The 17,812-nt window shown below is 45.3% G+C and overlaps 1 protein-coding gene across 3 annotated transcripts in view; it reads right to left on the reverse strand.

Moving 5' to 3' along the window:
- Nucleotides 1–7,577, reverse strand: part of ITPR2 (inositol 1,4,5-trisphosphate receptor type 2) — a 245,697-nt gene extending 238,120 nt beyond the window's left edge. For 2 of the 3 annotated variants that reach the window (XM_039570501.1, XM_039570499.1), the window contains exon 1: nucleotides 7,265–7,577. In XM_039570501.1, the coding sequence (XP_039426435.1) occupies nucleotides 7,265–7,356 (92 nt within the window). In that variant the 5' untranslated portion in view covers nucleotides 7,357–7,577. The remainder of the gene's footprint in view (nucleotides 1–7,264) is intronic. The other variant, XM_039570500.1, reaches the window with a different exon arrangement.
- Nucleotides 7,578–17,812: the final 10,235 nt, after the last annotated feature.

The raw sequence follows: 17,812 nt of genomic DNA on the forward strand, positions 1-17,812 counted from the left end.
CTTTATTACTAAGCAAGGAATAAGAATTGGTTTTAAATCACACACTTTGGACAATGCTTTGTTTCTACTCAACAGCAATCAAAACATGCAAACAAATGAGGATAAGAGGTAGACAGAGAGGCACAAAAAGAGTCACAAAACCAGCAACAAGAGGAGCAAGAACATGCCTGACACAACTTTTTGGCTACCGCGGCCAAAACAGGCCCTCAAAACCTCAAGCAGTACTTAATATCAGACATGAATTAGTACATTTTAACCCTGTGATTTTCTTGTTTAACTCTGTTTCCAAAACCTTACCTTGCAAGAATGTCATTTCTCGGTTTGTTTCATATTTGAAGTGAACTGAGGCACTAAAACCAGAAATGATTTTTACTTCTCCAGAGACAGGGAACACAAAGCAGCTGGCCAACTGAAGCTCTCCTGTGATGCCCCAGGAGAGGAATCTAGAAATCCTGGGAATTGGGGTTCACCTCCCACACAGCTGCAGGTCAGGTCAAGGGCTCTTGGTGTCCAGTGTCAGCAGAGAGGAGAAGCTGCCCCTGCCAGGTAAAACTGCTGCCCTCCAGCAAGAGGCAGGTATCACAACAGCCCACAAAGTCTTAGGGTGAAATACTTCCTCAACTTAACCTGCCAAACCTGGGCAAAACTCCACAGAGGCAGAGGAAGACAAGCCCTCCATGCTGGAGAAGTAGGGCTGGAGAGAGCACTGCAGCTCAGGAAGACTCTTGGTACACATCTGCAAGACTCTTGGGTTTTTTTAAAAATCAGGGATAACACACTTTTTTGTTTGGTTTGGTGGTTGTTTGGGGGTTTTTTGCTAATCCTGTTCTCAGAAAAGCCATTTTACTTGAAACTTTCCATACCCAAACATTCAGCTCCAGGCATCTACCCTGGGTCCAAAAACATCAAGGTTTAGCACCATAAACAGCTGAAACCAGGACCCGTCTCAGGAAGTTCCTACACGTCTACATAGTGGTAGAACTGCTGGTTCAAGTAATTAGATGGAATCAGATTTACAAATAACAAATGAAGGTTTAAAGGAATCAGTCATAAGGGGTATTATACCCTTTAACAGAATTAAAATATGCATCTCCGATCAAGTGACAAAACACAGCCCAGACAATGTAGAAAGTAAACCTTGAACTACTGCTCATTTTCTTTTCTCCATTTTGATACCAAGTGTATCAAAGTGATGGAACTTCACCCACATCCCTTTTCTGCTACAAGAAGCAGCAGGCCTTTCAAAGCAAGCAGAAACCAGACTTTCAAGTGCAGAGGACACGGCTTTGTGCTGTTGCCCAACAAACAGGCTCAGGCTCCAGCTGAGCAGCACCAACAGTGGAGGGTTCCAAAGACCACGCCATGCTGTGAAACGCCTGGCTGAGCCAAGGTCTCTGTGCCCCTTGGGAAACAATCTTCCAGGCTGGGGAAGTCAGAGATTTACTGACTTCTTCCTCTGCAGCACTTTTAAAATACAGGGTTAACTGTGGTTTCTAGTGACACCAAGAACCACGGAAGGGTGGTCTAGTTTAATCCCCTCATTATATAAAAGCAAGGTAAAAAAGACTTCAGGACACGCAGGTCAAACAATCTACCCTCTCTTTCCTGACTACTCCCCACATCACCCACGGCCCAGCTGAGAACTACACAAGTTGTATGTCCTGTCTCAATTCAAAATCCAAGTCCTCTCTTATTTCCAGTTAACACCACACAGCTTATGGGTAAACTGACTTCCAACCCCCATTTTCTCTCCAATTCTGTTTGATAATGAGCCCTTTGAACGAAGGATATTACGTTTAAGCATACAGCCTCATAAATCACACTGCTGTAATTAAGCCTAATGTTATGTTCCCTCACACCCAGGCTGTGCTCTGTGTACAAGTAAAACTTCTGAAACAAACCAGCTTCCCCGGGGCTCGTGGCCTGCTGCATTCCCCTGAGGCTGCTTTGTGGAAAGCTTTGTCTCATTGTTTATTTAAAGATGGCACTGCTGTTAGAGTATTTGAAACAAGCATCAAAATAAGGTTGTTATAAAAGCTGGAGCAGTGCCTAATTGCTAGTGAGAGTGGATAATTACAGAGGATATGAGCTTTGATATATGGATTGAATAGCAAGGTATGCGAGATACAGAGGTGTATTTATATGCCTACATCTCCACTTACATGGCATTTATTGTAAGATCAATGAAAGTAGTTAATAATGCATCTAATTGAGCTTATTAGTTATCACAGAAAAGAAACACAGCGTGTAGCTGAAAAGTGTACATCACCATAGTCAAAGCAGCTGCAGAATTCAGACCAGGGCTGCTGCATTAGAAAATCAACCAAGAGAACACATTCCTGAAAATGCCAATCCTACACAGTATTAAAAAAAAAAAAAAAAAAAACCAGGATCACACAATCAAAACTGTCAAATTTCATTGGTTCCATCAGTCTAGAGGATAAAGCACCTAGGAAACAAAACATACCAGTACTTTTTCCCACAGAAAAGCTGAAATTTATATTCCCTTCTCTCTTTTAGGTATTACTTGATTCTCTATGTGTCAGAATCAAATTAGGAGTAATTCTAGTTATGCCACTCTCACTTTCTTCAGGCTTTTTATTCTTTCCTGACTAATTACCTTTTTCCAGCTGGCACATGAAAGAAAAATTTGCTATTAATTAAAGGATAGATACTCTATTCCTTAACCAAAGCTTGTACTTACAGACAGCAGGAGAGAAAGGTTGAAAAAATGAGTGCACTGATGAAAACACTACATTGGTGTCTTGGAAGCATCATCAGTCACTACATCTTGTCTCTTAGCACCGTTCCTGAAGCCACCAAGATGACATATTTTAGCCTTTTTTATACTTGCAACATTTTGATTGATGCTGCTTCTTAAGCACTTTCTACTTAATCTTGTCTCTTCACAGAGTATGATTGACTCAACCCCTGTGTGAAGTCCAAGTTCAACAAGACAACTAATTCACAAAAACCCAGGGAAGAAGCCTGAATAAATCTGGGATGTTTCAAGTAAGAAAGTTCCAGCAAGCACTTCCACAAATTAAGAAAAGTTATTAAAAAAAAAAATCAACATTACATGCAAGGAAATGAGTCCAAAATATTTTACAACACAATTTTTTGCTGCTAATTAGAAGTAATTAGCATCCTCGTCATCCAGGGCCATACATCACAGAGTAGGTGAGTTGTGCTGCATGCTCCACTAATTATGTTCCAGAAGATCTCTCACTGCACACTTATGGAGGTCAGACAGGAATGCAGCTCCCCATGGTGACTAACAGGCCCATCATCAAACTTTCCTACAGCTGATCCTGGCCATTGTCACTACTTCTTTTTTTTTCCCCACCTCTCCAATCAAGAATATTTTCTCCCCTTCATTGTACTGAAAGGAGATGAATGCAGTTTTAATTGCCACCTTGCATCACTGAGAGCATTCACAGCCAAAATACTGGGAAAGGTGGTTTCAACACCAGCCTAGGACACTGGGAGATCATTGGATTCATTGCTTGGTCCTGCCACACATCTCCTGTGGGACACAAGGCCTCCAGCTGTGCAGAAGCCAAAACACACTAAAAGCTAAATAAATAAGGGAAAGCCCTACAGTATTAGGACAGTTCAATAATCCAGTACCAAACATATCTTGCAATGACAGAATGCTACCAATGGATGTAAATTGCTTTGCCCAAACATTTCCTCAACTATCAGCTCATACATCCAAAAGCACTCTCATTTTTTAAAAGGCAGGAGGGCGGGTGAGGAAGCTCAGAGACCCTTGAGGTTGGAAAGGCCAGACTACACATATCAAAAGCAGCATCCAAACCCAGAGTAAGCCCAAAGCCAAGCAGAAAAAAACAGCAGGGAATTGCTTGGTTTCTCAGTACCTCAAGAATCCAAAGGTCTGCAGTAGCCAGCTGGGAATGTTGAGGCCTGAAACCCTCTCCTATACCATGATCCACAGGTGCCCCTCTTCTTGTGGGATCCACTGCCTAGAACATTCTCCTGGAGACAGATGGTGACACCTCTCCTTCCAAAAATGAGAAAAACTGGTCTCTTTTAAAATATAGACCCAGGAGCAGGAATTGGAGCAGCAGTGCCCAACTTCCCCACTCCCATCCCACCCTACAGCACTAGCCCCAGATGCGGAAGAGAGGTTCAGTTTCCTCTTCTGACTAAGAGGGATCAAAGCTGAAAGCAGAGCCTTCATGCTCACATCCACCAGCTGTTTATAGCAATGAAACCATTCAGGGACAAGGAGGGCAAGAACACAGGCTTATTCCAGCTCCAAGAAGTGCTCCAAGCCTTTGGGACTCACCTACAGAATGTTGTTCCAGCAACTCTCAAACCCGCTTTGTAGAAGGAGGTCTGGAAAGGCACTCCTGCCCTCACCTAGCAACTCTCAGCATGCTCACAGGGCCACGGATCCTCTGAGGAGCTTCACACCTCCCAAACCACACCAGAGGAAGATTTCCACGCTCAGGTTACAGTAGATATTAACCTGGCCCAACACATGATCTGGACAGCTCAGCTACATCTTCCTCTTGGCTTTTAGTTTTCTGGGAACACTGAGCACGTGAAAATTTCTGCACTAGCAAGTGAGGAAAAAATACTCCAAAACTCAAGAAACAGCCTATGCTTCAAAATCTCCCTCAAAAGTCATGTGTTGAGCTGGATCCTTCAAGGAGTGAGGTCCACTGATGTGACAGACTTGCCCTGCTTGGGAAGGTGCTGTGCACTTTTTAACCTTATTTATAGAATAGCCTCGCTCACGCTTTGTTTAAGAAACAATTAGACTTTGACAGCTTGAAAGAAACTGTCCCTGCTGAACAGTTACTAGTCCTGAGCTGGATTTCAAGTTTTTGGAACAGCATGAGACTCCCCAATGGGCTCAGTAGTGTAAGAGAGGTGCTGGGCAAGCTAACCTTTCAGAACAGCACCCTGAGCAATGCAAGCAAGTGTAATCAAACAAGGATTCACATCAGTCAAATGAATCATTCAAATGAACAAGTAATCATCCCCAGTCCTACTCCACTTTGTCCTCACCAACTAGAGGCACCTCTGGAAGGTGAGGCCTCCTCTTTTCAGAGATTTGCAGAGAACCTGCAGGAATGCAGAAGGTGCAGGAGTTCAGCAATGGCTGCACACCAAAAGTGTAGCTGGGCAAGCTTTTTGCCTGAACATAAGAGGTTTTTCTGGCTCTTGTGTTGCTGCAGCCAGTCCAAAGGCAGCAATTGCAATAGCTGGCACAGATAATGTCACTTGGCATCACAACTTTGAATTTCAGTCCAAGCTCTTGTACCACCAGCAGAGGGGTCAGCAATCCCATTGAGTAGCCATGGGAGTTTTCCACTGGTGACTTCAAGCTTCCCAGAGCTCCTCCACTCCAGCCTCCTGTTTCTGCAGCTGCCTTTGCCATGCCAGGGAGCAGGGCACAAAAAAGCTGTACTGAAAAGCCAACAGAGGTACATCAGCATTCTTGAACTTCTGTCTCATCCCAGGTAGTTTTCTTGAGCTGGGTTTTCTGGCTAAATGAGAGCCTGGATAGAGAGCATTGGCTCGAGCTCACTTGTTTCTTCTAGTTAAGAGCTCCCATGTGCCCTAGGCAAGCCTGGATCTTGGCTTCTCCTCTATAAAACTGTGAGTAAATGTCCTGCCTTAACTCTGAGGGATCGGGGAGGATCAGCAGTCTGAATCCTGTGACAGGGCAAAGCCAACACGTGTTCAAGTAACAGTTGTAGAAGCCCCAGTCAGAGCAGGAACATCCACTACACGAGCAGGTGTTCTCAGAAAGGAGGAACACAATGAAAAGCAAAAGCACGGCACATTCAGCTTCCTCTGGATAACAGAACCCAGCGATGAGACACAACAACACAACCAACCAACAACAGACTGTGCCAGCAAAAAGGAAGTGCTGGGGTGAACAAGAATAAGAAACAATATCCAGCAATTAACAGCTGCAGAAAGCAAAAGTTTTCAGACAGGATTTAAAGTTGTAAGAGTCAGCAAAACAAAAGATGTGAGACAACACGGGGAGTCATGGAGAGACAAGGCGCCGAATTAACAAATAGAGGAACAAACCATGGAAAAACACTTGTCAACAGATCAAAAGAGTGAACAGCAAGGATTGGATGCAGTAAGATTTCAAAAAATATAAAAGACCTTGAACACCAGCTCTTTTACAGTAAGAGCAGCACACCAAGTTAACCTGGACATTCATTGTTTGCATTTTCATACCAACAGTCCCCCCATCGCAGGGATCTCAGAACACAGGGAGCCTAACACAAACACAGGAGCGATACCCAGGCACACATTAACTTGCCTTAGCAAGTTTCACTGCTACTCCGAGGGTACCACTAATGTTTAAGCAGATGTTTACTAGAGTTTGACCTGCCTTGCCGACCGCGTCACTTACAACCATGCAGCGCAGGAGCTGTTTCCAGTGGCAAAGGTTTTGGGACACGCCACAAAGTCACTGAAACTCCTGCAGCTCTCCGACAAACATCAGAGGGAACCACTGCACCCTCGGGACACGTCACTGCAACCGAACTACATCATGGTTTTAAAAAGTGTATCAACGTAAAGAAATGTATCAGTGTATCTCTGTCATTCTGCGCTGAGGCTTTCCCTCCTGGATTCCAAAAGGGCGATTTAAAGTGGTCACCGTTAATAAAAATGGAAACAAACAGCGGTTCAGTGAAGTAGCCACAGTTAAAGTACACCTTTTCACCCCACAAAGAGCTCACGGGAAAAGCATCCCCATGAAGCTAAACATCTGATTATAAATATCTCATCACTGACAACCAGACTCTGCTGGACACAAACCTGAAATAAAGGGATGCACATTTCACGAGCTAATTACGACGATGAGCGAGAAAGAAAAGGTTTTGCCTTTTACGTCTTTGTCAAAAATTCTCGGAAGGGCAATTAAACCTAATTAATTAATTAATTAAAAGGTCAGCTACACATAAAGACCGTACGAAGGCGTTTGGGCAGGGCAGAGAGGGGGCTCTGGTGCTTGCGCTCGGGGGCCGGCGCGGGGGCGCAGCCCCGGCAGGAGCCGAGCGCGGATCTCGGCACCGCCGCCGGCACCGCGGCCGCCCGGGCCCCGCTCGGGAACTTCTCTCATCCCTCGCCGCTCCCCATCACTTCCTACTTTCCCCGCTCCGCCGAGCAGCGCTGCCGCCCCTTCCTGTGCCGCTGCCGCCAGCGCTGCCCGCGGGCCGGCTCCGCACAGCGCGCCCGGCTCCGCCGCCCGGCCCGCACTCACCCCAGCGTGCTGATGAACCCATTGACGGAGCCCTCCGCGTACAGGGACACGATGTCCCCGATGTACAGAAAGCTGGACATTTTTTCAGACATTCTGGCTCATTTTCCAGCTGGGTTCCGCGCTCCTCCCCTTCGTGGTTAAAAAAAAAAAAAAAAAAAAAAAAAATTAAAATTAAATTAAAATTAAAATAAAATCAAAGCAAATGACAGAGATCCGTGGGGAGGCCGGGGGCTGAGGCGGACGGGCGGGGGCTGAGCGCGGCCCCCGAGGTGCCGGGAGGGCTGACAGGAGCGCGGAGCGCGGCTCTGCACGGCCCGGCCCCCGCCCGCGCCTCCGCCCCTGCCCGCCCCCGCCCCGCCCCGCCCCGCCCCGCCCCGCAGCACCACCGCGGGCAGGGACCGAGCCCCGGGCAGGGACCGAGCCCCGGGCAGGACGGGCGGCCCCTGCTGCCCGCGGCCGGGAGAGGGGGCTGCCGAGACCCCCGTGCGGGCCCTCAGTGATTCCTCGCCGTGCGGGCCCGCGGGCGGCTCCCCGGGGCTGCAACCCGCAGGGGCAGCGGCTGAGGGGAGCAGAGCCGGAACCGGGGGGCGTGAGGGGACGGAGACCCTTCCCGCAGCCGACCCCTCCGCTGAGAGAGCATGCTTGGCGTGGTCGCCAAAGGTGTCACCCTCTATTTGATGGGTTGCAAACTTCAGGAACCACAACTCCTTTGGTTAATGTTTTTTAATGAGAAGCAAACCATGCTGCACTGCTGTGCAGGAGTTCACAGAATCCCAGGATGGGTCAGGCTGGAAGGGGACACAGTGGGGCAGCTGGTGGCACCTCCCTGCTCCAGCAGGGCCATCCCAGAGCACAGGGCACAGGATTGTGTCCAGACTGTCCTGGAATATCCCCAGCGAGGGAGACTCCACACCCTCTCTGGACGATCTGTTCAGGGCTCAGTCACTGCACAGGACAGAAGTTCTGCCTCCTGTCCAGGGGGAACTTCCTGGCATCAGTCCCTGCCCGTTCCTCTGGTGCCATGGCTGGGCCCCCCAGAGCAGAGCCTGGGCCCTGCTCGGAGCCCTCCCTGCACACAGGGACACCCAGGGCTGAGGGCCCCTCTCAGCTGGGGCTCCTCTCACCCCCAACAGAACACATTTCCGTAAGAAAATTACCACCGATTTAACAACTAAAAAACCCACCCTCAATGTAGAGAGCATTCTGGAAGCACTTTCTGCCCAGGACATCGCAGCCTCCCCACACTCACCAGAGTGGGGCTGCCAGAGCCCCCCCAGCACACCCAGCTGGAAGAGGGCACAGTGGCCAGAGAGGCTGCAGCCCACGCCTCGGTGGCCAAAGGGACTCAGGGGGGCTGCACAAACACACTCTGCTTCAGTTCACTGCCCAAAACCAAGGACCAGCCCACCAAAATACATATCCAGAAGTGGATGGAAGTGTTCAGTTCCAAGGTAAGGCTATCCCCAGCAGGGGACTCTTATTCTTAAAAATACTGGGCATTCTTTAAACAAAAATGTGATTTTCACTAATGGTTCTAAGAATCAAACTATTTCTACTTTTTATGATTTTTCAGGTGTAATTTACCTCCCTGAGACAGCTCTCCTAATTACAAGCAAACTCAGCAGTAGTACCCGTTAACCACTGTATTTTTTAAAATACAGTATGGAATAAAAAGAAAAAAAAGAAGAAACAATAACTCAGGTCTAAGAGCCTGATCAAATACTAACTCTGAAATTATAAGAATATTAATCTAGTTGCAGGAATGTGCAGACTGCTGGTAATGAGTAACAAGCTGAGGGTTTCACACTTAGATTTAATCTCTCGGATCTGTAACTTCCAACCTTATTACACTGCTGAGCATAAATTGCTGAGATCAGAAATTAGGAGTCTCCAAATTAAAAAAAAAGACGTTTATCATCTAGATGTATGTTATGCCATTCTAGAGGTCCCTCTTTTGCTCTTTAATGGTGAATATATTGGATTTTTCACTGTATTTTGTACTGGCTGGGATACAAAGACACCAGCAAAGACCCCTCCTATGGAGACAGTCTGAGAGAGTTGGAGTTGCTCAGCCTATGGAAGAGAAGGCTCTGGCAAGACCTTATAGCACCTTCCAGTACTTAAAGGGGACTTACAAGAAAGCTGGAGAGTGGCTTTTTACAAGGGCATGGAGTGATAGGAGAAGGGAGAATGGCTTTAAACTGAAAAAGGGTGGCTTTAGGTTGGATATTAGGAATAACTTCTTCCCTGTGAGGCTGCCGAGGCCCTGGCACAGGCTGCCCAGAGAAGCTGTGGCTGCCCCAGCCCTGGCAGTGTCCAAGGCCAGGTTGGATGGGGCTCTGAGCAAGCTGCAATAGTGGAAGGTGTCCCTGCCCATGGCAGGGGGTGGCACTGGATGGGCTTTAAGGTGCCTTCCAACCCAATCCATCCTGTGATTCTATGTACACGCATATACAGGCCCTAGATCTGACACTTCCCCGGATTCCTACAGCACAGTCTCCTGGCATCACCAGTTGTTAAACCATTTCTGGAAAAGCCATATGAAGAGAACAGGTGCCAGAGCCCTCGTTCAGGGACCAGCCCTTGCACAGGAAAGGCAAAGATGAGGCCCTTCAAACTGCCCCAAACACACACTGCAAACCCCAAAGCTGGACTAGAGTTAAAACACCCCAGAATTAGAAACTGAAAGTCCAAGCAGCGCAAGGCACCAGAGGGCAGAGAAGCTCTGGCTCCCTGCCCACATGCTGACTATGTGAAAAGCATTGACTCAGGGGCCCTCCAGGAGCCACCACACAGAGGGCTCAGGTATTTTATTTCATGGAAATGTGGTTCCAGGCAGCTTGAGCTGAGCAGGAAAGGCTTTACAATACATTGACAATATCCTTTGCCCTCCTGACCCTGTTTATCTCAGCCATTTTATACCAGGCTCTAATAGCCTAATTAAGATACTTTAGCCAGGGCAGTTTCACATTTCCCAGCAGTAAATGAAATCCTGGCATGCCTTAGATCAGTGGGAGTTTTCCTGAGAATGAACTTCAGAACTTGGCCAAGCAGCAGGATTGTCTGTCCTTGGTGTGCCTGGGAGTAAAGCCCCATTTGGGACCATTCTGTCAGGAAGGGACAGCTCTGTTGCCTAAACACAGGTTATTGGGGCCATTTGAAGTGTCCTTTGGTACCTGAGACATCCCTGTGTGTTGTCAGCAGGGAGGCAGCACTGCTGTGTCCTTGACAGCTCTGCCTGCATGGGGGCCACCGAAAGGGGCCCACAGGTTTTGCCACTACAAGAAGGTTAATTCAGGTCACTTCAGAAAATATTTAGCATATGCTTGCCATGGCGAAGCTTGAAACTGATAGGAGTCCTACAATTGCAGTCACCTTTGCTTCTTTCCCCCACAAGGAAATCAAGGCACAGGCGGCATTCTCCTTCACTTCCAGGCTTGTTTGTCTTGGCTCCGGCTGGATTGTGCCAGCAGCTGAACGCTGTCACCACCTCGTAGCTCTCCAGTGATACACATGAAATGAACTGGAAATCTCAGTCCAGGTCCAAGCAGAGAAAGCTATTAACTAGAAATGAGTCCTATGAAATCAGCAGTTTTGCAGAAAAAATCACATCCTGAAGGCAGTCAAGTACTTAAGCTCCATTTTAAACCGGTGCCATTGAAACACCCCAATAATCTCATTGAAGTTACCAGATGATTTGTATGTTCAAAGTTAGCCAGAACCTACCCACTTTTGTACACCAGGTCTTAAACTGGTAGAAAGATCACCCTGGAAAAGCAGATCTGAGGAACCCTTGCTCTTCTTCTCCTTGCAGACAGGAAACATAAGTAGTGACAATCCTCCAGCATATTTAACAAGCATTAACTCTCTTCTATTAAAAATAATGATTATGCCTCTCTGAGTGCTAGTTTTATGAAGATGGTATCTGGAAAAATTTAATTAAAATGGAAGAGATTTTGTCATAACAAGTCTACGTAGAGAAAGATAAAACATGGTCAGAGATTATAATGGAACATTGCTTCATTTATCTGGAGCAGAAATACACTAAATGGGTTATTTGGATAAATATGGATATTTTTAGTACCATTTTAACCTTGTAATTAGCTGCAGGGTGAAGGTGAGGCTGATTAGTCAATAACTGGGATATGTTTTCCATCAGTTATCTCTGGTAATCTTTTGTTCCAAAGCTAGGAATACAGGCTTTGCTGTGAAACAGCACCCAGATGCAGGAATCATCAGCAGGTGCTGACAGACTGCCCTGGCATACATATTCCTCTGTACATTGTAAAAGTGAGGAGGTCTTGCTTTCTCAACTCTCATTTCTAGTCTGTTACTTATTTTCAGAGAAGAAAATATTCAAGCAATTTCAGAGGTACTGGTATTCAGCGGTTGCAGTGGTACTCTGACATTAAGTCTCTCTATAGAAGTATTTGACTGTATTTTAATGCAGGGGAATTTTACCTTGATGTCTATGTCCTAGGTTTTAATGTTCACTCCAGTGCTGAGGCACAGAGGAGAAGCAGCTTATCCACAGAGAGGTCAACAGAAACACCTCATTGCAGCACTGAGCATCCACCTTAAATATGTAAATCCACAATATTAGAAAGTCCTCAGGCTCCAAAAACTCACCGGGTTAAATAGGCCAACATCATCCTATTCCTGCTCATTTTCCGCCCCTCACATCTTAGGAAGATGCTTGAATTTCCTGCTCACCTTGTCTAAACAGGGGAGGCTCCTGACAGAAGCTGAGCTTTTTAATGCATTTGAAAATTGTCTGATTGGAAAGGTTTGAATCGCACACCTACGCAGCCTCCCTGCTGGATGAAGTTACAGATACATGGGCTGCTCCAGTGAAGCAAACTGAACCAGGCTTGTACAACAGGCAGCATTGATGTTTGTTTTCTCAAGGGCAGAGGATGGTGCTTTCCAGCTGCAGGGGAAAAGGGGGAAGAGAAGAATGCCTTTAACTGTTTTAATACAATAGATGTAGATGGGAGCAGGCCAAAACCTGGCAGGCACCCCGGAGCTTTAGCATGAAGCTATAAGAAAGTTTGGATGCAAATCTTTGGGTTTGTTTCTTATCTTTCTAATAGACAAGGAAAAAAAAATGAACCATTCCAGGCATTTTGATATTTAAGATCCAACTCTGATTTTAAAGCCCATCTGTAGCTGGAGTATTTTTCATAAACTTATCACAAGCAATGCACAATTAATAGCTTATTTGAGAAAGGCCTGGTTTTTAAAGGCACCCAATGAAGTTTCCCACACCAGCTGAAGACACCCATTACCTTGTGGATATTCATATTTGAGCCAGCCAAGCTCTTCCCGGAGCACAATGGCATTTCAAAACACTGGGATGTATAAAATGAGCATGACTTGGCCCACAGGTTGGATCAGAGAGCTCCAGAACAGCTCCTTTTGACAGTACCCGCACACAGGAATTGATTTACTGCTGGTAGAGCTTTGTTTTACTTTGCCTATAGCAAACGTCAGAGCAAGAGCTGATTTCTTAAGAGATAGCCAGTTGTGGGGACTCATTTTGTCTTTTTTCTCCTTGTGGGAGTTAACTCTTTACTGCTGTTGTTTCAAACAATATGTTGGCATTGGAACCATAAAAAATATCAAACATCTGGTAAAAAAGAATTACACCAACAGAATACCCCGGAGAAAAAGAGGCCTGATGGAGATAAATGTGATTTAGTAACGTAATAAAGCAGTGAATCATGCTAAGTAAGCGTCATTATTTGGTTGAGAATAATGAGAAAACCAGAATATGGAGCATTCAGTGCTGGTTTACCTACTTTTTTCAACCTGGCTTAGGTAGGAACAGGAAATTCCAGCTAAATTCCTAACCCCTTGTCTTGTAAAGGACTTTCCCTTGGAGGGAACCACATTTTTCTTAACGTTACAAAATGAACACCTCTCACAGGTGACCTCTTGGGGGTTTCACTAGGAAATGGGTGTGAGTTTTGCATCCTCACTGTCCAGGCACACTGGATCACATCATGGTGTGAATGAACAGATGGGGACTGTCTGACTTGCTCTTTGCTACATCTGAATTTACAAGAGCTAATATATGTATTAATTCAAGTATTTAAATAATCACTGTCTTGCCATAATAATCTCTTGAAAGAAACAAACCTAGAAATAAAGAAAACTGGAGCTATTTGTGAATTAATACCTTCAGTAAAAGGAGTTTAGATTAAAGAGGAAGCTTGGCCACCCTTGTAGCTGTGGCACGACACAGCAGCTATGTAAATAAACTCCTGAGAGCAGCTCCAAGCCATTCCAGTGAAGTATGCGAAGAATATCCAGTGATATTTCTCCTTGCCATACATTTGAGCCTTTCTGAAATCAGTTTCCAACTGTTCCACCACCAAAGCTGTCTATTCAAAGAGCCAAATACGAAAATCCAACCAAAGCAGAGAGTACAATGTGCCTTTCTCTGAAAAAAAAATAAAAAAAACCACCCTACAGAAAGGATGCTTTATTTAGAGGGTTCAGGAAGTTGAAGCATTGCCTTCTATCAGCTCCCAACCGCAGAGCGAGCATCAGGAAGCGCACAAAAATGAACTCACTATTCCTGCAGGGAGCAAGTGCCAGCGGCTACACCAAGTTTGCTTCCAACCTTGCAGCCCTCACTGCCAGCCCCCACAGACTTGTTAATCAGCCACTGTCTCCCGGGGCTCCTGTGCTGCTTGGCTGCCTCAAAACGAAGCCTTCCCTACCAAACAGAGAAAGGGCCACATACCTTGTTTGAATTTCCTCTTTTGCTAGCTGTCCTGAGACTTCAGAAACCTGAAAACAGGGGGAAAAAAGTGAATCATCTTCATAAAAGGAAAAAAACAAAAGCCTCCTGTAGAGGATAGTGACTGTAATTTAAAAGCAATTGTGTTTTGAGTGCTGTCATTAATACTGGCTGACCCAATGGCGGTGGTTACAGTGGGGACACAGCATCGGCAATATACAGCAGTTCTTTAAAGTAAGTATACATTAAACCATGCAAGCAATATTCCACAGAAGCTCAATGTTGCATTTTTTTTTCAACTCCAAAATTGATAAAGTTTTGCAAAAGTTTCCACAGTAAAGTCTAAGAAAAACAACAGTTCTAGTAAGAGGTCAAAAATAATGCTGCTGTATTTCCAAGCTGGATAAAGTGGCAATAGTTAACAGCTAACTAAAAAAAGTGCAAAATATCTGTAATTGCTCTATGGCTGCAGTTTAATTGCAGCCATGGAGCTTGGAAAGCATACCTGAGGAATACCTCCCTACTTTTCCTGATTTTATCATACAGAGCCTCAGGAAAGATGCTTCAAACCTGTGGAAGATTTACACTTCAGGACTGCTTAAAAAGCCTTGTGCTTTTGATGGTTTTTATGATCAACAATTTTTTTTCCTTTATGAAAAGCTTTTACAAAATAAATTCAGCTCTATTTTTTTGCCAGAATTGTCTCCTTTCACCAGCACACTGGCCATGTTTAGAGTGAAAATAAGAGGGCTGTGGACAGCTTTTTTCTTTTTTGGGGCACATTAAAAATTACCAGAGGGGGGAAAAAATTGTGATTCGTTTTGGTCAAGCAGCTGTCACCAGGCCCATCCTTCTTGGGCCACACCAGCATTTCTAACCTTGGGATGAAGTGCATTTCTCTTTCTGGTCCAGGTTCAGGGAGGAAACATCAGTAAAAGCAGCTTTTTTTTTGGGAGAACCTGTCTTCCCTCATGAGAGCAGGGGCCACAGATCTTCACCTTAGACCCATTCTAGCATTCAGATGGGTAAAATAAGCTGAAACCACCATTTTAGGGAGGGGAACACAAGTCAACAGGCTTTGGGTAGTTGGCACTGCATTTCCAGAGAAGTCATTTAGGGAGGTCTGGAGTCATTAAAGCCCAAATAAAGCCATCACTCCTATCCCTCACCCCAAGTACTGATGTTTCTCACAAATTTGTTTGGAAGGGAAAATTAGAGATCAGGAATTCTCTTGGTCACTGTGTCTGGAGATTTTTTGGATGAGGAGGTCCAAGAAATCATCTGTGACAGTCTCAGCCTGCTATGGCCTCACTGCTGATTGGTGTTGGAGCATCCAGGTTGGCTCTTTCCAAGGTCTTTCCTACTTTTTCCTCTCCCAAATGCAGATCACTTTCCAGAACACTATGGAATTCTTTAATTAGCACAACCAAATGACTGGGCTGTGATTCCAAGTAGGCAGAAAATGTCTTTGAGGGCAAAATATGGACCAAGATTTGAGGTTCGCACCACCATTACTTTGAACTGATTTAATGCTTAGATTGAGGAAGTGCCCTATATGGGAGATGTTCTCAAAGGATTTCTGTCATCTCAGCCCAGCTGTGCCCAGGAAATGAGAGCTTGAGTAAGAATAAGAAAGGAGAAACAATTTTGGTGAGGTTTTTTTATAAATTAATATGGAATTATGGACATCATCAAAACATTACAGCACATTTGGATCCCCCAGACTGGAGTCTCTCTCTTCCTACCAGTCCAGAATGCAGTGGGTTGAAACAAAAATCTTATCTAAAAGTTCGGTTGAATGCTGAACTGCTCAATTCACCTGGAACGTAGGAAAAAAAAAAGCCTGCATACTAATCACATGGAAATAACTGATTTGCTTTTTCATTTAGGAATGCCTTGTGCATTTGCCTGTGTCCCCTACCAATATTTAACACTGTATTAAAGATGTAAGTCGTGAGTCAGAAAAAAACTCTGCATTGCGTTCATGCCTTGTCCCTGAGAACTGGGGGATTTTTGTTTGCGTTTATTTTGTGGGTAGTTTTTAAATATGTTCCTCATTTGGGTGTCTTCCTTAGCCACTACAAAAGTTAGCAGAACAGCTGAATCCTGAAAAGCTGAGACATGCAATTTCATATCCTCCGGCATCCTATGATTTAAATAGATCCATGATGTGGATTCTCGATGAAGTAAATCCCTGTTTCAATTCTGTACAAAACCTAAATCAGTGAAATAACCTCCTGTTTTTCACTAGCTATTGCAAGACATTTTGCATCTCTGCAGCAGTGGAACTTAGAAATGTGAATGTTTAGGAAATTAGATTTTAACTAATCCGTAGGCAACCACAAACGAGTGCATTTTAAAAAGCAGAACCATTACCCACCATTTCCCTTTTGTCAACCCAAGAAAGGAAAAGTTAGCAGCAGATGAATTATTTTACCAGTGAAACTGGATTTTGCTTAAAAAGCACAGAAGAAATGCATGTTGTTACCATGTCACAGGCAAAGAAACTGCTGGAGATAGCTAATAAACCCCAAAATTTAAAACGCACATGGATACATTAGCACTACACTTGACATTATCTCCTCAGTGATCTGCAGAGATATTAAATTGCTGCTTGAAAACAGATGGGTAACATAAAAGTGAAGCCTGTCTTCTGACATCAGCACAATCAGCACCTCTGTTTCACAGCCAGGCTGGGAACTGCCACCTCTTCAGTGGCAGGGACATAAAAACACCAACAGGAGACGTCCTGCCTGGTGCACACTCATTATTCAATAGCTGCAAGTACCAAGAACAGGCTCACAAGATATAGGACTGGATCACATCAGGGCAGACTGGATGGGGATTCACCAAGTTTGTTAGAGAGGTTATTAATGTGAAAATGAGGGTGTAAAGGCAAAAAGGGGGAAAAAAATGCTGACTTCTATCCATGTTCCCTTCATGGTACAATTTGTTATCTGACATCTAGGAGAAAAACATACTTCCCGTGGCTCTAGAAATCCCCTTATCTGCCTCCCTGGCAGCTGGCTGATGGAGCAAAAGAGGAACAGGCAAATGTTTCCACGAGGACACTGCTGAACCCCTCTCCAGGACAGGGAAGGGGGCAGATGATGTGGTTGGTCCTCGGTGCCATTTCTGCTGCAGTGAAAAGCACCAGCAAGCCACCATTCCTGCAGCATTCCCACGCTGGGGTGAGCCCACTCCTGCTCCCAGAGCGTGCTGCCAAGCTCTCATTTAATCCTCGCTCAGCTCTTCCTCCCCATTACCCCTGTACCTCCTGTTGTCAGTCTCTGCAACAGCCACGAGGCCACTCCATCCTTCCCTGGCAGGGACAGGTCATGTCAGGCTGCTGCTGCTTCCTGATGTCTTCATTCCTCCTTTCCAGCCCCTGGATCATGCACATGAGCTATGAACAGTGAGCACAGGGGATTTTGGGAGCTGTGGGGAAAAGCAGCCCTCCCCCAGCAGCAAGAATCTTTCAGTGTATTTTGAGAGAAAAGTTTCCTCTTGGCGATCTCATCTGTAAAACTGGTTTATCCCCCATTCCCACCATACGTAATTAATAAAACCGCATTAATGAACATATCTTGACAACCCCCATGTGAGAAAGCAAAGTATTAATTACCTGAGTAGGGAACAGCACAGGTGAGGAATGGAAGAACTGAGAGATCTGGGAAGATATTTATGAATTAAGCCACTGAGAAGCAGGCATGTAGGAAGATTTACTTATTTTGTGACCCAGCTGAAGCACTTGCACAGATCAGTGAGACACTGGCTCTTAACTTGCCTATCTGCCTTTG

This window comes from Corvus cornix, chromosome 1A, assembly GCF_000738735.6.
Source record: "Corvus cornix cornix isolate S_Up_H32 chromosome 1A, ASM73873v5, whole genome shotgun sequence".
Lineage (NCBI taxonomy): Eukaryota > Metazoa > Chordata > Aves > Passeriformes > Corvidae > Corvus > Corvus cornix.